Source organism: Podarcis filfolensis, assembly GCF_964270895.1.
Source record: "Podarcis filfolensis genome assembly, chromosome: 7".
In the NCBI taxonomy this organism is placed as follows: domain Eukaryota; kingdom Metazoa; phylum Chordata; class Lepidosauria; order Squamata; family Lacertidae; genus Podarcis; species Podarcis filfolensis.
In genome coordinates this window covers 26357767-26376455 of record NC_139603.1, presented here as the reverse complement: position 1 = coordinate 26376455, position 18689 = coordinate 26357767, and the positions used below count along the sequence as shown (strand labels likewise).

Genomic DNA, 18689 nt, shown 5'->3' with positions numbered 1-18689 from the left:
AGGCACCTCAAATATTTTAGGGGGGGCTGAGGGACCTTGGCCGCAGGAGTTGGCTCCTCTGGACTGGAAGACAGATGGGTGGCTGCTGTATGTGGTCAGTTTTGTAGGAGCACGTTCAGCAACTGCTCATAAGTAGGTTTGCTGCGAAGAGCTCAGAAGCAGTGGCGTAGCGTGGGTTGTCAGCACCCGGGGCAAGGCAAGTAATTTGTGCCCCCTAACCCGTGGATTTGCGCCCCCTAACCCGTGGATTTGCGCCCCCTAACCCCCAGATGTTGCGCCCGGTGCGGCCGGCCCCCCCTGCACCCCCCACGCTACGCCACTGCTCAGAAGTGGTGTTGCCAGATCTTATAAGCATTATGCTGGCTGCAATCAGCTTACTTCCAGGTCGGTTTGTATATTTACAGCAACGTCAATATCAAATAAGTCCTGTGGAATTCATTGCCAGTTGCTCCTTCTAATGTCTCGGTCCTGAACGGGTTTTCTCAGATGACCCTCTAGGTTCAACCGGACTCTTGGTTTCTCGGCACACAAACACACACTCTCCAACAGACTTAGCACGACTTCTGCAGGTCACTTGCTCCAATTTTAAATCCCACTGAATTCAATGGGTCTTACTTCGAGTAAACAGGCGTAGGGTTTGTGCTTTGAGCAGCGTTGATTTGGAAAGAAAGGCGAAGAACTGGTCACAAAATCGAACTCCCCTTGTTTGTTTTTACTTCGGGTGACATTAATTCGGAATAAACATGGATATTCTCCCTGCAGCAACTCTTAGAATCTCCCCCTCCCCCATGCATTAAAAGGATGAGAGTAAATGTGTTTATTTCGTCGTTCTTCAACCACCAAGAGTAGAAAGGGATTGTTAAAACTGCGTGGGGGCCACCGCGTCCCAAGAACACCCAGACCGTTAACACTCTTACAGGAAATTGGAAACAATGGGAGTTACCCAAATAAATGCCTTTGTGACTGGGGTTCCCGGAGTCAGCTCCTTTACGCGCTTCCAAATGGGTTTCCTTCCATGGACGTTTGCACTGATCTCAGGATCGAGCCCCTCCCAATAGATAACATGAGAGAGAGAGAGAGAGAGAGAGAGAGTTTACAAATAAATCACTATTGTACTAAGCCTATCGACCTTCTGCTTTTTGCTTGACTCAACACTGCGATAGGGACAGTGCAAATAACGTTTGCATTTGGCAAAGAAGCAATCTCAGAACCTTAGCTCGTATAAGGTCCTCTGTGTTCCACCCACTGGTCGCAAGGGCTGAATTTCCCACATCCCCGTGAGAATAAATCTTTGTTGTTGGAGCCCGAGTAAGTTAACAGCACAAGCCAGATGCACGTTTACACGGAAGTAAAGCTCCCTGGGTTCAATGAGGCTTACTCCCTTGTACGTTTGTCTAAGAGAGAGCCTCTTTAAGCAATATAACACCATCACTGTGTTGGGTGCTTGAGAGAGAATCTAGAAGCACGGGTCTCTGCCCCGAGGAGCTTACAATCTAAAATCTTGGCACTGCAGGGTGAAATACCACAGAGGGAAGGGATGGCAATGAAACACAGCAGCCAGGAAAGGGATATGCGCTCTTCACAAGTCCTTGTTGCAGAAAATCACTATGCTATGTCCTGATTCTGCTTTCTAAAGACCACCGAGCTGAAATTTCGAGCGTCGCCCTCTGAACAACATGCTCCCCATTATACAGCTGGAAAGAAATTTGTCTGAGCAAGATTGTGGGCTGTTTGGCGCAATTTCAGGGAGAACGCCTCCCTTCTCGTGAACCTTTTCGGGGATTTGAGATGCCCTTTGCCAAGGAAGCGATCCGTTGAAGCAAAGGGTCACCGCAGGGAGGAGGAAGGAACTCAGATGTCATTCACGCGTCAGGCTCGGGGAAGCACAGTGTTGTTGCAAAGGGGGAATGTTTGGAACTTGGTGGCGTTTGGAAGCCTCTGGAGGCATCAACCACGGTGGTGGCTCCCGTGCGTTGTGGGAACCGAAGACGCCCCCCCCCCGTTCCTCCTCCTCTTCCTCCTCTTCCCCCAGGCTGCAAGGTCAACAATTCCTAGTGACAGGGCAAGATTTCCCCACCCCCCACTAGTCCCAGTCCTGTCCACAACTCTCACCAAAAAAAGACACCGGTCTTGGGCTTAAATTGTGTCGTAAACATTGTCGAGCTTAGTCATGTTTTCTTAGCTGATTTTCAGGTACAATCAAGCCATTTTCGGGCCCTCTTCCCAGGGACGGAGCGAGGGTGATCTGGAGGAAGCTGTCGACGCCTGTTCAGTTAATTTAGCTTTGCTTTGTCTAATTACTGGCGGAGCTTAGGGAAAAGGAGCCCGGCTCAGGGCGGTAAGCTGACACTTGGGCTCGGTGGGTGGTATAAGCCAGGCAGAGGGTTGATGGAAAAAGCCTGCTTCCACTCAGCTCCAGGTCACTGTCTGAGACCAGCCGCCCCTCCTCTTCCCTCCTCCAACCACCCCCGCCTCCACCAAAGGCAGCTCAGCAAAGCGCCACCAACGCTGAGGGCCTCCTTCTCACCGAGGTGGTGGTGGCGGACCTGGGTCTGGGCTGTACCACTTCGGACTGCACTGGGGGTGGGGCAGGATAGTCTCCGCGCTCCCTTCCAACGTCCCCATGGAAAACTGACAAATCAGAAAGCGAGTAAAGCTAAACTAACAGAGGACCAGTTTTGTTTTTAGATGTAGGATCTATCTATCTAATCTATCTATCATCTATCTATATCTATCTATCTATCTATCTATCTATCTATCTATCTATCTATCTATCATCTATCTATTTAAAGGGTCCTTTTCTTTTTCTGGATGAGTTTTCCGTCATTTGACTCAATTTAACACAAGACAAGAAAAAGTTTGCCCCCCTCGCTAGGACTGAGAGATCCAGTTCTCCAGGCGCAAAGCTTTGGATCAATACTTTCCCTTTCCCCCACTATTCTTCTTCTTGTTGTTGTTCTTACTTTTTTATTTTCCTTTGAGAATCAGGACAGAGAAACGGTGTGGGCTTTGAAGCAAGGAAACGCGTTGGTTTAGTGCACGGTTCCATTTCTCGGACCACTGGGCCGGACAGTTGCTCTCAGGACTCAGCGTTCCCAATCAAAAATGGCTAAACAAGTGCCTATTACGCCATCTAAGTGCGTGGCTCTGAAGACAAGCACTCTATTAGCACTGTGGGTAAGCTTCGGTGCCCGCTGCCTCTGTGCTGGGGTGGGGGTGGGGCGACAAGCGACTATGGAGTTGATAAGCCGCAATGGCTTGAATGCCCCCGTCCCCTTCTTATCTCACGTGCTCCTCCTTGATAGACTTCTATCCCATGAATGAATTCCTTACCCAAACCACAGCATGAGCAGAGCACATGGTTTCTCCCTGGAAATCAGTTTGAGCGGCATCTCTCTCCCCCCCCCCAGCCCCTCCCACACACACAGATTCCCCCCTCTGTAGATTACCAGACTACCAGCAGCGCTGCAATCTCAACATTCCTATACAAAGATATTAGGAGAGTAGAGGAAGGGAGTCACGGGTCACAGGCAGAGATCTGACTAACCTCTTGCGGCACCGGGCTCTGGGTGTACTCTTGGGCCAGCCCTCAGTCTCCTGTCTGTGAAATGGGACTAGCTGAGGCCGACCTCCCAGGCTTGTTATGAGAAATAACCAAGGTCGGATTTGCAAAATCAGAAGTGCATTAAAGAAATGATAAGAACGGAAACCAAGCTGGCTTCACTTTCTGATGTTGGAAGGGAAAGTAATGTACGTAGGTGCTGCTGCAAAAACCCCTCTTGGGCTTCTGGAGCAGGTCAGGGTTTTGTTTTGTTTTGTTTTTTTACTATTAGGTCCCGGATGTGCTGCTGCGCACTTTTGCTGTATAAAGTACTGACGCCTCCTTTGATGCGGGTGTACACGCGTGTCCAAGTCTGGGGCCACTAGGGCACTGGGAGGGCACGAGAGCGGGCTCCTTGGATGGCGGTGTTTGACCATATCTGTATATCTTACATCTAAATTCCGGGGTCGAGCTGCGACCCTGCAGTCCTGGTCCTTGCTGAAACCACTGGCAAAAATAAAATAAAAATGTCACTGGCTTTTCAAATGGGCTACGGTTGCACACTTAATTAAATGCAGTAGCCAGAGCAATCAACAGGAATTCCTTCCAAGGAAATGTTTTGGGACTAAATCCTATTGATTCATATAGTTTCTACTTTTCCTTAAATGTGCAAGCTAACCTACTGGAAAGGCAGGGATATGTGCTTAGCGGTTTCGACCCAAAGACCTAAATTAGTTGGGTTTACCACACACACACACACACACACAGTCCTGGAATGACGCATTCGCTCTCACTTTGGCACAATCTGTTACGGAGACACCTAACTTGATGCAATCGATTAAGAAGCTACTTGCAAACTTAATATTTGACTGTGTTATTTACATGGCATATGCCGGGAATGTTTCTGGAGGGTGGGGTATATGGGTATTGTTATATGTGTTTTTCAGAAACTGAAGGGGAAAAATGGGTTTGTGTTTTTTTCAATAGTGCGATTCTTTCTGGTCGCAAAAATCCCCGAGCATTCCTTTGAGCTAGCCGAGATCTCTGGCAGTTGTCCTGGCAGGAGTAGGAAAGGAGCAGAAAAGCCACACCACCCGCGCATTACCTTCGAGGTCTGGTGCTGAGCGTGCGCTGCGAGGCTTAGCAACTGTCTCAGGGCAAGCGTGATGGATGGTATAATTGCGTGTAGCGAGGATGGCAGCCAGAGAGATCTGGAGCCTCTGCGGGCAGCTCGCAGGACTGGAGCGGGGGGGGGGGTGGACAGAGGCCAGCTGGAGCGGAGGAGCTGCGCCCTTTCGGGCCCCCCTCCCCTTCGCTCCTCTCTTCCCCCAGGCTGATTTTTTGGATAGACTCAATGGGAAAGGAGATTTCGGGAAAGAGGGAGGGGGAAGTTCCTCCAGCAGGCGACAGATTTAAAGTCCCGATAGGCGTCCGCGGATTCTGTTTGGCTGCGCTGCCTTTACGCAAAAGCGGCGAGGGGTTTCGCTGGATTTCCTCTTCTTTAAAGGCTTCAGGATGGCCACCAGGTGGGGGGCAGAGAGCCGAGCCGGAGAGCTGGAGAGAACTGTAGGCTCCTGAGTCGGGGGAGCGGGGGAGGAGAAGGAGGAGGGGGGTCAGAGAGGGGAAAGAGGGAGGGAGGGAGAGAGCGCTGGGCTTGTGTGAAACAGAAGAGAGGCAGACAGACGGAGAAAGAGAGAAAGGGAGGCTTGCGCAGGGAAGGAGGGAGGGAGGGATGCTCAGGGACCGCTTCCAGATCGCAGAGGAGGTGGCCCAGGAGGAGCAGCTTCCATGAGCTCCGAGATCGGGGCCCCGGTGCCTCGCAGCCCGGCATTGATGAGCCAGCAGCCGCCTCCGCCGCCCTCCGCGCTGGAGTCGTCCAGCAACGGCAGCAGCAGCAACAGCAGCGCTTCAGCGTCCGCGCCGTCGAAAGCCAAGAAAGCCAGCTCGGGGCTGAGGCGCCCGGAGAAGCCTCCTTACTCCTATATCGCTCTTATCGTCATGGCTATCCAGAGCTCGCCGTCGAAACGGCTGACGCTGAGCGAGATCTACCAGTTCCTGCAGGCGCGCTTCCCGTTCTTCCGCGGCGCTTACCAGGGCTGGAAGAATTCGGTGCGCCACAACCTGTCGCTCAACGAGTGCTTCATCAAGCTGCCCAAAGGGCTGGGCCGGCCCGGGAAGGGCCACTACTGGACCATCGACCCGGCCAGCGAGTTCATGTTCGAGGAAGGCTCCTTCCGACGGCGCCCCAGGGGCTTCCGAAGGAAATGCCAGGCGCTCAAGCCCACCATGTACCACCGCATGGTGAACGGCCTGGGCTTCCTCCCGCAGGGCTTCGACTTCCAAGCGCCCCCCGCCGCCCCGTTGGGCTGCCACCCCAACGGCTACAACCCCCTGGACGTGATGCAGGCCGGCGCCTACGAGGCGCACCACGTCCCACACATGTCTCCCAACCCGGGCTCCACTTACATGGCCAGCTGCCCGGTGCCTTCCAACGGCGGCGCCGACTACGGCCCCGACAGCAGCAGCAGCCCCGTGCCCTCGTCACCCGCCATGGCCAGCGCCATCGAGTGCCACTCGCCCTACGGCAGCCCCGCGGGACACTGGACCTCCTCGGCTGCCTCGCCCTATCTCAAGCAGCAGGCCCTGCCGCCGCCCACCCCCGCCGCCCCCACGGGCATCCACTCCGGAGTGGCCTCCTACTCGCTGGAGCAGAGCTACTTGCACCAAAACGGCAGGGAAGACCTCTCAGGTACCAAAGGCGACCCGCCCCCACCTCCACCTCCCCAAACTCACACGCGCTCAACCTTCCACACCTTTGCCCACCTCACAAGTAAGCCGAATGGGGTCTTCCAGCTTCTTTTGAAATAGGAAATCAGCCTGTTGACATTAGATAGATGGATAGATAGATACTCCGCAGATACCCATAACTTGTGCAAAGGAAGCTTTGGGCTCAGATCTTAGGCATGTTCCGGCAGAAGTAATAATATTTTATTGTAAACAGGCATATTTCGTTCTGGTTATTTCTATTTACAACTTACGGTAATACATTTAAGAGCTGGTTGATCTTCTTAATCGCCCACAGCTCCAGCCTCGCTCCCACTGGAGGATTTCACTGCCACTAACTTGACTGGTTTGAGATCCTACAGGCGTGATGCTAAGAGCACAATCTCCTGGGAGTAAATGCCATGCAAATAACATTTTAAAAAAAGGACTCAGTTGCAAATGGCTCTATCTGCTGGGCACGGAACGCGCACTGACACCATCCAGCAACTGGTGCGGATGTGATCCCCACACTCCATACCCCGGGTCGCATCCCGTGGGGATTGCAACTGGTTGCAATAAAGCTAGACTAGAGCTTGATCGGGGCCATTCTGTTGAAAGTGCATTATTTGGGATTCTAAACCTGGGAGGCAAGAGCGAGGAACGCAGGTTAGGGATCCAGCCGACGGTTGACAGTGAGCAAACAAGCTGGCTTGAAAATAATATATTTGGATGAAATCAAGGAGAACATAAAAGTGAGGCTCTTTAAACCAGCCTTTTGGGACTTGCAGGCAGGCCAGGGATGATAAGACGCTGAGCTCCCTTCCCAAATACATATGCACACTTCCAGAGTAAGCGGGGGGCCCATCTCCTTTAGAAACTGTGGGCGTAGAATCAGGAGGTGGCAATGGTTTCTGTGAATTAACCTTGAGCATTGAGATGTGATCCCGTCCGCACTTACTTGGAAGTAAGGGCCGCTGGAACCAATGGGATTTATTCCAAGTGGAAGTTGTTTAGATAGGACGGCTTGTTAATGTCTCAGTTCATTACGGCAGGGAAAGCTTCGATCTACAGAGGTTGTAAATACTTTTTTTTTTTAATGTGCCAAAGATGTTGGAGAGGAAGGTGCGGAAGGCGCTAGTTCGGTTTCTGAAAGCGAAACCCTGAACAGGAAAGTGACTAGATATTTCAAGAATACCGAGTGGCTGCGATCTTGAGCGCACCTACTTAGAATTAAGTGCCAAAGACGGTTTTGGACCGGGATATTAGAGGGCGCCCATCATCGTGGCGTCTGGGTGCATCACGCTCACTTAGGTCATCAGCCGTTTCATTTATGAGAACGACCCTCTTCATGTGCAGTGTGTGTATTATATATGTATATATCTCGATAGATGTAGATTAGATTGCGTGGGGGGGGGGGTTCCCAGCGGAATGACCTGCGACCTCCCAAACCGTAGGTAGGGTGTTGTTGTTTTTTAATTAAAAAAAGAACACCTCTTCGCGGGGAAGGCGGGCGATTGCGAAGAGACTGGAAATAAATCCCTTCGCTCGCTCAGGTTAAAGTTGTAGCTGTCAGATAACGCTGCCTCAATAACAAGCCCCGATGCTGGGTCTCCTCGGTGTTTTCTCTGAAAACACCAGCTTTGACGTGAGAAAACAAAAGCTGCTTCCAGGGGGGAAAATAGACCTATTGTTCGGAGAGAAGTAGAGCAGCAATTCGGGAGGGCTGGGATGGGAGGGGGGACTCGTAGGAGAGAGATATATGACTTTTTATCCCACCCACCCCCTCACCAGTTCACCCAAAGAATATAGCCGCAGGACATCCTCCTGTCTGTGTCTTAGTAAAGCCAGGCTCAATTTGTTAAGCAGAATGCCAGAGATCAACGTAAACTACAGATAGATTATTTTTACTTCGCTGCCTTATTGATAATCATCTTATTTAAGTTCGAATCTCGATCATAGCGCCCAGTCGCTGGCTCGGCACTGCAACTGAGTCACGATTAGGATTACTAGATCGAGATTAACAATTTAGCCAAACAACTCCCCCACCCCTCTAAAATACCGGCGGCTGCAATTCGAAGTCCCTGTGAAGCCCACGTTTAGGCATATTTACTCAGCAGTCAATTCCCACCGTGTTCAGTGGACCTTACTCTCTGTGTAGGATTGCAGCTTTTAGTTTGGAATTCGCTTCACTGAGTGCAGTGGGCCTTACTCCCGAGGAAGCACGCCTAGGATGGCCTTTTTAAAGAATATGGCTGCAAGCCCAAATACTAAATGTACTCTTCGTATGGTTATGTGGTTAGAATCTGGAAAGCCTTCAACTTAATAGGACTTATTGGCGAGTATGTATGATTAGGATCGCGTTAGCAGAGCACATCCTGGTGTTTTCTTTCTTTCTTTCTTTCTTTCTTTCTTTCTTTCTTTCTTTCTTTCTTTCTTTCTCCGGCTTGGTATAATAGATAGATGATATAGATAGATAGATAGATAGATAGATAGATAGATAGATCCAGCCACAGTTACGCACTTTTACTTCCCATTGACTTCAACGGGGATGTTAGACACGTGCTTTTAAATCTCTCCCGGCGAAATCCGCGGGGAAAGGGCTTTTACTTTGGCTGGATCGTGTCCGTTTTGAATAAACCGAAGCGCCTGGCGAGCATGACATACCACAGCTTCTTTCCTGCAAGTTTCTTAAAAAAAAAAACAAAAAACCTTTTCTCAGCCCTGATGATAGCGAAGAAAACATAACAAATCTCAAAAAAGGGTCTCATTACCACAGCGGGAGCAAAAGGAAAAGAAAAAATACCCTGGAGGTTTATAGCCATCTAATTGAAAAAGAGGGAGAAATATTATCTGAATACAGCCTGGGGGATGAGGCTGGGGGGCGGTAAATCTATTCCGATTTTCTTTTCAAACCGCAAAAAAAAAAGGTGCTAGCGTGAGACTCAGACCCGTTTCTATAACTGGAAGGAACTGCTCTGTTGTTGTTTTTCTCTCTTCGTAGTACGTTGCTTTTTATAGGAGAGAAAAAAATATTTCTTAAAAAATAATAATAAGACTCTTTAGGAAATCTGGGTGGAAGAGAGCGAGAGAGCTGCGAGCGTAAGGCATCGAAATGGGTAAAAGATGTTGGGCTCTTACGGAGGAAATTTTCCAAATAGCCCTTTTAAACGTGGGTCTCGGAGGTTAACTAAACAAAGACAGTCTGGGCTGGACCACACCGAAGGGGATTGGAGCTTGACTTAACCCAGATGAGAGCGAGGTCTTGTTCAATTTTATGGGAATTTCAACAAGTAACAAATACAGACGACCTTGTCCATTGCTTCGCTTTGCTTGTCGGCGACCTGCTGTCAATCATCTGCTGAGCCCAACTCTCCATCTCTCTCCCCCCCCCCACTAGCGCCCCCCTCCCTCTCCAAATCACCTTCCTTTTTAGCTTGCGATTTGGGGAAAGACAGAAAAAACCAGAGCCTTTCCCTTGTGGAAATGATTCCAGAAGGATCTCTGGAAGTTTTGTTTTGTTTTTTTAAATGAGAAGAAGGATGGTGAGGGTTGCATGAAACCGACATCCCAATCTCCCGAGGTAACGATAGGAAGGGAACTTAGATACAGAATTTGGTTTTACGGAGTGGCCTTTAATTTTATTTTTACACCTTGATTCTGACTCTAAACACAGTCCCGCCATTGGCTTTAATGGGCTGGAGGCTGGGCGTAGGAGAAGTTCCAGTGAGTGTAAACGGGACTTTAACTGGTCAGTAATGGATTGGGGTGAAGGAAGATAGCAATTGAAAAGCACATCGTTTCCCTCCGTAGCCTCGTGCAGTTTCCGCCTCTAAATCCACCCTTCTTTAAAATGCCCATTTCCTGGATTTTAAAGGACTGCATTCTTTCTCAGAATTATCCAACCGCTTTCTGAACCCAACACGCTGGATCGGAAGAAATCTTTTGCTTCTGCGTCAGGATTATTTCCCGCTAAACATTTGGCAGTTTTGATAAACGCTGTTCCCTTGCCTGGGGAGTATAGGTCGAGAAAGCCGGATCCACAGCCCACTGGCACCACGTCTCGAACCACATTTACAGTGATAACCCTAAACAAAAAAAATTTTTTCTTCCAGTAGCACCTTAAAGACCAACTAAGTTAGTTCTTGGTATGAGCTTTCGTGTGCATGCACACCCTATGCATGTACAGTGGTACCTCGGGTTACATACGCTTCAGGTTACATACGCTTCAGGTTACAGACTCCGCTTACCCAGAAGTAGTACCTCGGGTTAAGAACTTTGCTTCAGGATGAGAACAGAAATTGTGCTCCGGCGGCGCAGCGGCAGCAGGAGGCCCCATTAGCTAAAGTGGTGCTTCAGGTTAAGAACAGTTTCAGGTTAAGAACGGACCTCCAGAACGAATTAAGTACGTAACCAGAGGTACCACTGTATGCGTATCTACCTCGAAGTAGGTCTCGGGAAAAGCATGCCCAGGATTGCAACCCTAGCCGAAACTGCTAGGGAAGTAGCGCTCAGGTGTTTCAAAGACTCAATAACTGGTTAGGCAGGGATTTCTGCTATTATTTTGGGCTTCTTGGATCCCGTTGAGGAGAAGGTGATCGAAGCACCTTAAAGATGTGCAGGATAGTATAGGCCTAAGGAAGCTTCGCTGATGCTTCTCAGTCAACCAAGCCAGCTATACCGATGTAGGCTCTTCAGAGTCAATGGGACTACTCTAAAATAAGCAGGCTGCCAATGGGAAACAGGAGAGTTTCTTAAATCTCATCCGGATTAAAAAAAAAAAAGGTTTAATCTTAAGGAAGTGGGGAAGGAAACCCAGAAATATTTTTGAAGTATTTTTTTTTAAGCATGTTTAGTTGGGGAACAATATGCTATATAAATCCAGCTCCAGTGGAAAAAAAACTGCTATGAAACATAAACAGGGAAAGAGAAAGAAAGAAGGTTGCAAGCGCGTTTCCTGGGAAGTAGACAAATCCTAGGCGTATTTTCTGGGAGGGAAATTTTTCCCAGTTCAAGGAGACACTACAGCAGGGATTGGGGAACCGGTGTGGCCTTTCAAGTGTAGTAGGACTCCAAGTCCCATCACCCTCAGCGGGAATGCTGGATGGTCAGGTGAGCTGGGGCTGATGGGGTCCAGCAGCAGCTCCTCTTCACCCCAACATCGCCTCTCCAAGCGAGCCTTGGACCCCAGCATTGCAAACGATGCGATTGGGGAGTTCGCTGAAAGAGTGCATCGCAAAAATATATGAGACTGGAGGACACGGGATCAGGCCGGGACATCTCAGCTCCCCCGCCCCCAACCCGGTCCTCGCCTGCTAAAAGTAACCTTCATTGATTTGCAATGAAAGGCCTTCGAGTAAGTGCTGCCGGTAGCCCAGTGGCATTTAGCAACCGAGAAAATGTGTTTAGGATCACGATCTTAAACGAAACTTTGAAATCCTGGCAGGCAAAGCAATCGAGGACCTAAGGTCTCCGCCCCGCCCGGAATACCAGGCGCTGCGGAGCCGCTTGTTTATGAGCTGACAGCGCTGTAATGTCGGTCCCCAATTGATTTTTATCGGTCAATAAAGCCCCATCAAATCATGCACGGTTTAGTGCCGAGGAGATGCTAAATCCCGGCCTCTCCTGAGCCTCCCTCCCGCCCTCCCCTTAGAAGGGCCGAGCAAGATTGGAAACAGAAGTCGCTTCTCTCGGAGGCTTAGAGGCGAACGGAGCAGAGGGAGGGAGAGGAGGAGGAGGAGGAGGGAGGCGGACATTTTTCGCACACCGTTAAACCAAAGCGAACTGATTGAATCAGAGCTGCAATAAAGCGCGCCGGTTTCATTAGGAGCATACCAGGCAGGTTATTAGAAAGACGGAGGAAATCCAGCGAAATAACCGCTTTTACCAAAGGGACCGCTCCGGGGTGAGCAAAGGGGCAGAAGAGAGAGAGAGAGAGAGAGAGAGAGAGAGAGAGAGAGAGAGAGACCCTCTAACTATTACTCCGCACAGCCCCCTGGGTCAAAAGTGAAGAAGGCGTTGAGCGGAGACTGAGAAAATTCAGCAAGGGGCTTCTCCACTTTCCCTCTCGATGGGAGTCCTTTGCCCAACTGCTCAGCTAAAACAACTTTGGAAAAAGAGGAATTATGCGGAGGGGTATTGATCTGTAGCCCTTCTTTCCAGACCCCTGCAGTCTTTTGCATCAGTTGGGGACGACCAGAGAGAAAGGGAACGGTCAAGTCTACCTCTCTGCAGCCCCAGAAACTAGAGCCCCGATTGGCAGACAGAGCTATCCAAAACGGTTCCTGAACAGGAAGGGAAGGAGGAAGAAACTTATTTGTTTATTGCGTTTTTACCGCATCTTTTTCTCCAAGGAGCCCGAGGGGGCGTCCGTGGTCCTCCTGATCATTTAACCCCACAAACCAACCCTGTGAGGTAGGTTAGGCTGGGAGGCGGTGTCGTGAGTCGCCCCGGGTCACCCAGTGAGCTTCCTGGCCAAGTGAGGATTTGCACGCTGGTCTCTCCCACGCCCTAGTCCAGCGCCCTAACCGCTACACCATACTGCTTTTCTGAAGATGCCCCGGGGGCTGCTCTTCATTTCCGGGGCACGGGCAGATTGCCCTGTTGAGCCCACTCGTTGCGGGGGGAAAGTTCCTGCCGCTAGCTGGGAAGCAATGGAGAGCGGCTCTGGTATTTCCCAAAACACTTTGATGCCCAACAGCACTCCTGGGTGGAAGGGAAGACTCCCCGGGTCTGGCCACTTCGACCTGACCGCTGCGGCCGGATCCACCTTGTGGCTGTAACCGCTCCATGTAAACGAACCCAGATCTTACAGTCCAGGTGTCACACTCTGCGCCAGCGCGGTTTCCAAGCCGCTTTGGTCAAGAGTCGCCCTGTCGGTTCCTTGAAGGGGCTTATTCAAAAGATTTCAGAAATAAAATAAGCAGGTTGTAAACTGAAATGGGGCATCCCACTGGGTCTTCCGCGGGAGATGCTCAAGATCCGGATTGCATTCAGTCAGCTAAACAAGAGCACTTCGGTGAAACTAGGATGTGGGCTTGAGCCTCTGTTGCTGCGCGGAGCCAGCGACAGGCATGGAGGATGCGCAACCGCGTCCATGCGCATCAAATTGCGCACATCAAGCTGGTGCGAGCAGATCCGTCGCTGCAAAAGTTTTGGGCCGATAATCATGGCAGGGATTTTTCTGCCTTTTAGTTGGCCGAGATTCGGGAGATCTCCTTGAGATAAATGGCTCAGATGCTTCACAGGATTTCGCGCAGCAGCCTCTGTGGAGTCGGTGATCTCAGGCTCCCCGGTCATTGCTTTGCTATCAACAAGGGCTGCATTAGAAGCATCATAGGATAATATTCTGCTGTGATCTAACCATCTCAACATAGATCACGACCCGAGATTAGCCTTAATAAGGGAAACACAAAACAACTCAGGGCATTTATCATGGGGTTTGGGCAGAGGTGAGTCAGAATCGCGAGAGGTCCACTGAATCCCATAGGTTCTGAAACTTCCTCTCTCAGAGGGTGGGAGGCTCTTTCCACAAAACTCTCTCCGAATCCCGCATTTTGACACGCACTTGCGAATAATAGCAGGAGTTGGAAACTTTCAGCCCTTACTGTAGCTTTTACTGAGGACCGTAACATTGTGCTTCACTGTAATGCTAAATGGTTCGTGTTGCTTTCTATGCTTTCTATTTTGTGAACCACCTGTGCTAACGATAGCTGAAAGGCGGTCGACGGGTGCCGCAAACAAGTTCAGCTGGGTAGATTATGCTCTGTCCCTAATTTCTGGGTCAGTATTTATCCCCTGAAAAGGGGGAGCGAGGCGTGAGGACCGCTGGGTCTGGACGCTGACTATGGAAAAGGAAGCTCAATTGATAATCGAAGTGCTTTACTTTAAAGTCAATTGTGTCGTTAGGATCAGGATCTTAATTCATTCGGAGTTCCACATTCCCTTTTTCACTGAACTGTGCGCGGATCCTACAGGCCCAGAATACCTAGGTGTGGAAAAATCGAGGGAAACGGGACAGTGATCCAGTTATTGGAGACTGCAGTCTCAGTCACACTTACCAGGCAGTAAGTCTTCTCAAAAATAGTTGGGACTTACTTCGGACTAAACGTCCGTAGGATTGCACTGTGAGAAGCCCTGGAGGCAATTTGGCGTCCTGCGCGCTTGTGGGCTGATCGGACGCCAAAGTCAGGAGAGACATATTTAGGCCCCAAACCTTTGGCTTAAAGTGAGATGCGTTGTGAATAGGCATAGTTTGGGCAGCGACAGCCGCGATGGGTCTGTAGGTCCGCCGCACAGCATTTAGAACATTTAAAAAGGAGAATAAAAATAAACAAATTAGGCTTTGATTGCCTCTATGAGGAAAGCCAGCTATGCGGCTTCCTCTCCCTTGCAGACTTGCCTTCTTCTGGCTATCAATATAGTTACTATTGCAGTCCGCCTTCTTTCCGAAGGCGCTCAAGGAGGCTTACATTCCTGCTATCCACGTAATAATCCTGCGGGGATCATGGGAGTTGTAGGCCAAAAACATATGGAGGGCCGAGTTTGAGGAAGCCTGACCTAGGCAGTGGGGATTTTGAAGTCACACCCTTTAACCCTTTGACCACCCCACCCGCCCAGTCACGCCCCTCAGCTGACCACCCTGCCTTCTCCAGGGGAACCTTTTGAGCTGTTCTGTGGACTCGCTCGCTCTTTCTCGCTTCCTCCGCAGTGGGACTGCCTCGCTACCAGCATCACCCGTCCCCGGTGTGCGACAGGAAGGATTTCGTCCTCAACTTCAACGGCATCTCTTCCTTCCACCCGTCGGCCAGCGGCTCCTATTACCACCATCACCACCACCATCAAAGCGTCTGCCAAGACATCAAGCCCTGTGTGATGTGAACAATGACCTTGGGAGCTGGATTGAAAGGAGAAGATTGGGGAGGTTGGGGTGGGAGCGAGAGAGAGAGAGGTCCAAAGACTTCACCCAAAAGATCACACGCAACGGGAGGACTCGCGCGGATCGAGCCCAGAGGTCCACGCCCAGCTGCGCGAGCCTCCCTTTGTAAGTACAGTGCGCCAGTCACTTAAGGAAAGCCGCGTAAGGGCCGGACGCCCGGTTGGATACGCGCGCTCCTTTTCCGCGGGATCCTAAACCTCTCCTACTGAGTTCACAGCAGGCCTGCACGTGTTCCCTGCGAAGTAAGCCCGGCTGCGTCCAGTGGGGCTTCCCGAGCGTGCAGGATCAGCAACTCTAGCCCAACAGAAACGTGCGCAATGTTGCAGCTCCATCCTAGAGCGCCAGAATGTGAAACTAAATCCCACCGACTTCAGCTAGGAAGGGGGACAGGTGGGGGGGAGGGGGCGATTCGAGGCATACTTCCTCAGAAGTAAATCCCATAGAGTCCAATGGTTCGATGCTTATAGGATGGCAGTCTTAGCCTTGAACAGATCCGCAAGAGGGAGAAGACTGCGATCCTAGACATACACCCGCATCTAGGATGGAAAGGTGGGCTGTAGCGCAGGAAAGCTTATAGCCATGATGATACTAATTAATAAATAAACACCAGTCTTTAAGGTGTCAAGTGTACGTTATGTATAGGACACAGCCTTAAGCCCAGTGGCGTAGCGTGGGGGGTGCAGGGGGGGGCCGGCCGCACCGGGCGCAACATCTGGGGTTAGGGCAAATCCATGGGTTAGGGGGCGCAAATCCATGGGTTAGGGGGCGCAAATCCACGGGTTAGGGGGCGCAAATTACTTGCCTTGCCCCGGGTGCTGACAACCCACGCTACGCCACTGCTTAAGCCTCAGTGAACCCAAGGAGACTTTCCTCTGAAGAAAGCATACTTAGGATCGCGCTGCGTACAACTCAAGCTATAGGGAATGGGCTCCTGTTTGCTTTGTGTGTTTGGCTGGAAGGGCAGAAGGTGGTCGCTGCAGCGTCAGGCAGGTTCAGAATCAATCGGGCGCATTCCTTTGATAGCCAGTATTTTAAAGAAGTGAAGCAGAAGGCTAGTTCATATACATATAGTTACATTTTAAAAAAACAAAAATAAAGGCGACTGCGGTTGGAATCTGCCAGCTTTTCAATTACACAGAAACTGGGGGGGGGGGGGAGAAGAGAGATGTCCCCTTTTTTAGGCCTGACGTCCGTGCAACACAGAAACAATCCACATACACTGAGTTCGCCTACTCCATCATCCGAATAAAGCACTTTCGTTTTGAGTCCTGCTTCATTTCAGCTGGAGAGATCTAAGCACGTCAGGGCATTGCAGCACAAGGTAGGCTTCGATTCTGCACGTGTTTACCTGGGAGCACGTGCCATTGGACTCCCCGGGGCTTACTCCCGAGTAGAAATATATGGGGTTGCACCGTGAAGTCTTTGCGCCGCTGAGATTACCTTCCGAGTAAGCTACGTAGGTTCACGATCACACTCTCCTATTGAAGTCAGCGTTGTCTGTCACAGAATCGTACCTCTAGCTTTTGAAAATGCAGATTTATTATTCCCTAGTGTCAGCAGAGCCATTGTTTTGCGGGATGCTGTTTCAGCAGCACCAGCCAGTATTAACAAACCTTGTTTTAAAATTTGGAGAGGGTGTGTGCTTGTGCGTGGTTGTGTCGCTTCCAAGAAAGCCCCCAGATTTTGTTTGTTTGTGTTTTGTTTTCCAATATTGCAACAATACCACGTTTGGGGTTTAGTTTATTTCCTTTCTTGCTTTCTTTTTTTTTTTACTTTTTTTAAAAAAGTGTTTATATCACAGTCTTTTAAAATAATTATTTGGAATAAATCTCGTGTATACTCACACACTATCGCTTTTAAACCGGAGAGTATAATTTGCACTTATGTATAACGTTTGTCAAAATATTGTGATGTACAAACTTGTTGGGGTGGGTTTCTTGTTGATGTGTGTGGTGTGTTTCCCCCCCAATAAAATGTATATGGCCAGCGCGCATTTTCCTTTTCCTCGGCATGCTAAACTCCTCGGTTCTTATAGCGAATTGTAACAGGAAAAGCAGCGTGCATCTCGCTCCTTAAGGGAAAGGCGGGAATCCGGAGGCGAATCCAGGAGGCGCGGTGACTTCGAGGTGTGTTTTTGTTTTCCGTGGAACGGGACCAGAATTACTTCGCTTGCGGGCTGCAGCGTTGAACAGACGAAACACCCCGCCTATACCCAACGCTTGGTACAGTTTGTCTATTTTTGACATTTTTTCCCCCTTTAGAAGAGAAACGTATTGGGGGAAGACAAAGTATTAAAAATCTCGGATTAAAAAAATTCAAATGGAGTATCCTTTCATTTCAGGACTTAGATTTTTCCTCCCACTCCACCTTCAACAAGTGTTTACACACAGAAAGAATCCAGAAACAACCCATCAGACTCCTCTTTGCATTCAGTAGACAAAGAATTAAAGCGAGTTATTTCCTCCCCTTTTAAAGGAAGACAAATTTGTCTTCGGGTTTGGGAGTTTAGCGTCCGCCAGAGTAAAACCAGCGCGGGAAGAAAATGCTGAAACCTGGGCTTTTCTTTTCTTTTTTAGCACATTAGGAAGTTGCCGCCCTTCCAAAAAGTGCAGATCTGTATGTACTTCTTGAACTGCAGTTAGGCAATTTTAGACTTGGGGAGTGAATGGCCGCGTGTGAACGTCGGGGGGAGGGCGAGTACTCTTTAGATGCGAACTTGCTTTAGTTGGAAACCTGGCAAGCCAAGGGTTTGGGGGCTCTCCTGCTGTCTGGGGGTCCTGTACCTCTGTCCCAAAGTCCTGCCTGGACAGCACTACTTACCGCGCGCGTTCTGTGCGCCAGAGAGAGTGTCCAAAAGTCCGCCTCCAAAAAGTGAACGCCATTGCGTCCGGAGGTATATTTCTGTCCGCTTGCAAATCCACGGAGCCTGGGGCCCAGGTGAGGCCTCGGTAGGGAGGAGCAGCTCCCCAAACCCAAGTGCTCGGGATTCACGAAGCGATGGCATTTTAATTTCTGCCTCCACTTCCAAGGGAACCGCATAATCTGTCATGGACGCTTTAGTTGATTCTATATGATTCTATAACTCATCTATTGGGCATTCGCCAACGCTGGGTTAAATGCGCGTGAACCGTCGGTTTAAGCAGGGGGGTAGACGTAACTTACTTGCCGGGTTTCCTCCCTGGAGATAGCGCCTACCTTAGCTTCAAAAATTAGATTTAAATAAATTCCTAAAAGCCACGTCTGTGGTGCTGAAATGGAACTCCAGTACATGTCAGGGAAGTTTCTTGTGTACAGTATTTTGTTTTTAATATTGTATTTTTATGTTGTGAACCGCCCTGAGATTTACGAATGAAAGGCGGCTTACAAATTTAACTAATCATAGTAAATAAATAAATACTCCTGAGGGGCAGGTGCTGGAGACAGGGAACAGGGAAGACCTGTTCCCTGCTT

The 18689-nt window shown here is 49.9% G+C and overlaps 1 protein-coding gene across 1 annotated transcript; it reads left to right on the top strand.

Annotated features, from left to right (window-relative positions):
* Nucleotides 1–4813: 4813 nt before the first annotated feature.
* FOXF2 (forkhead box F2) lies at nucleotides 4814–17225 on the top strand. The gene is made up of 3 exons (XM_083623995.1): nucleotides 4814–6290; nucleotides 15012–15899; nucleotides 16091–17225. The coding sequence occupies exons 1-2, from the start codon at nucleotides 5330–5332 to the stop codon at nucleotides 15179–15181; spliced, it is 1131 nt and encodes a 376-aa protein (XP_083480121.1). The 5' UTR covers nucleotides 4814–5329; the 3' UTR covers nucleotides 15182–15899; nucleotides 16091–17225.
* The last annotated feature ends 1464 nt before the right edge of the window (nucleotides 17226–18689 follow it).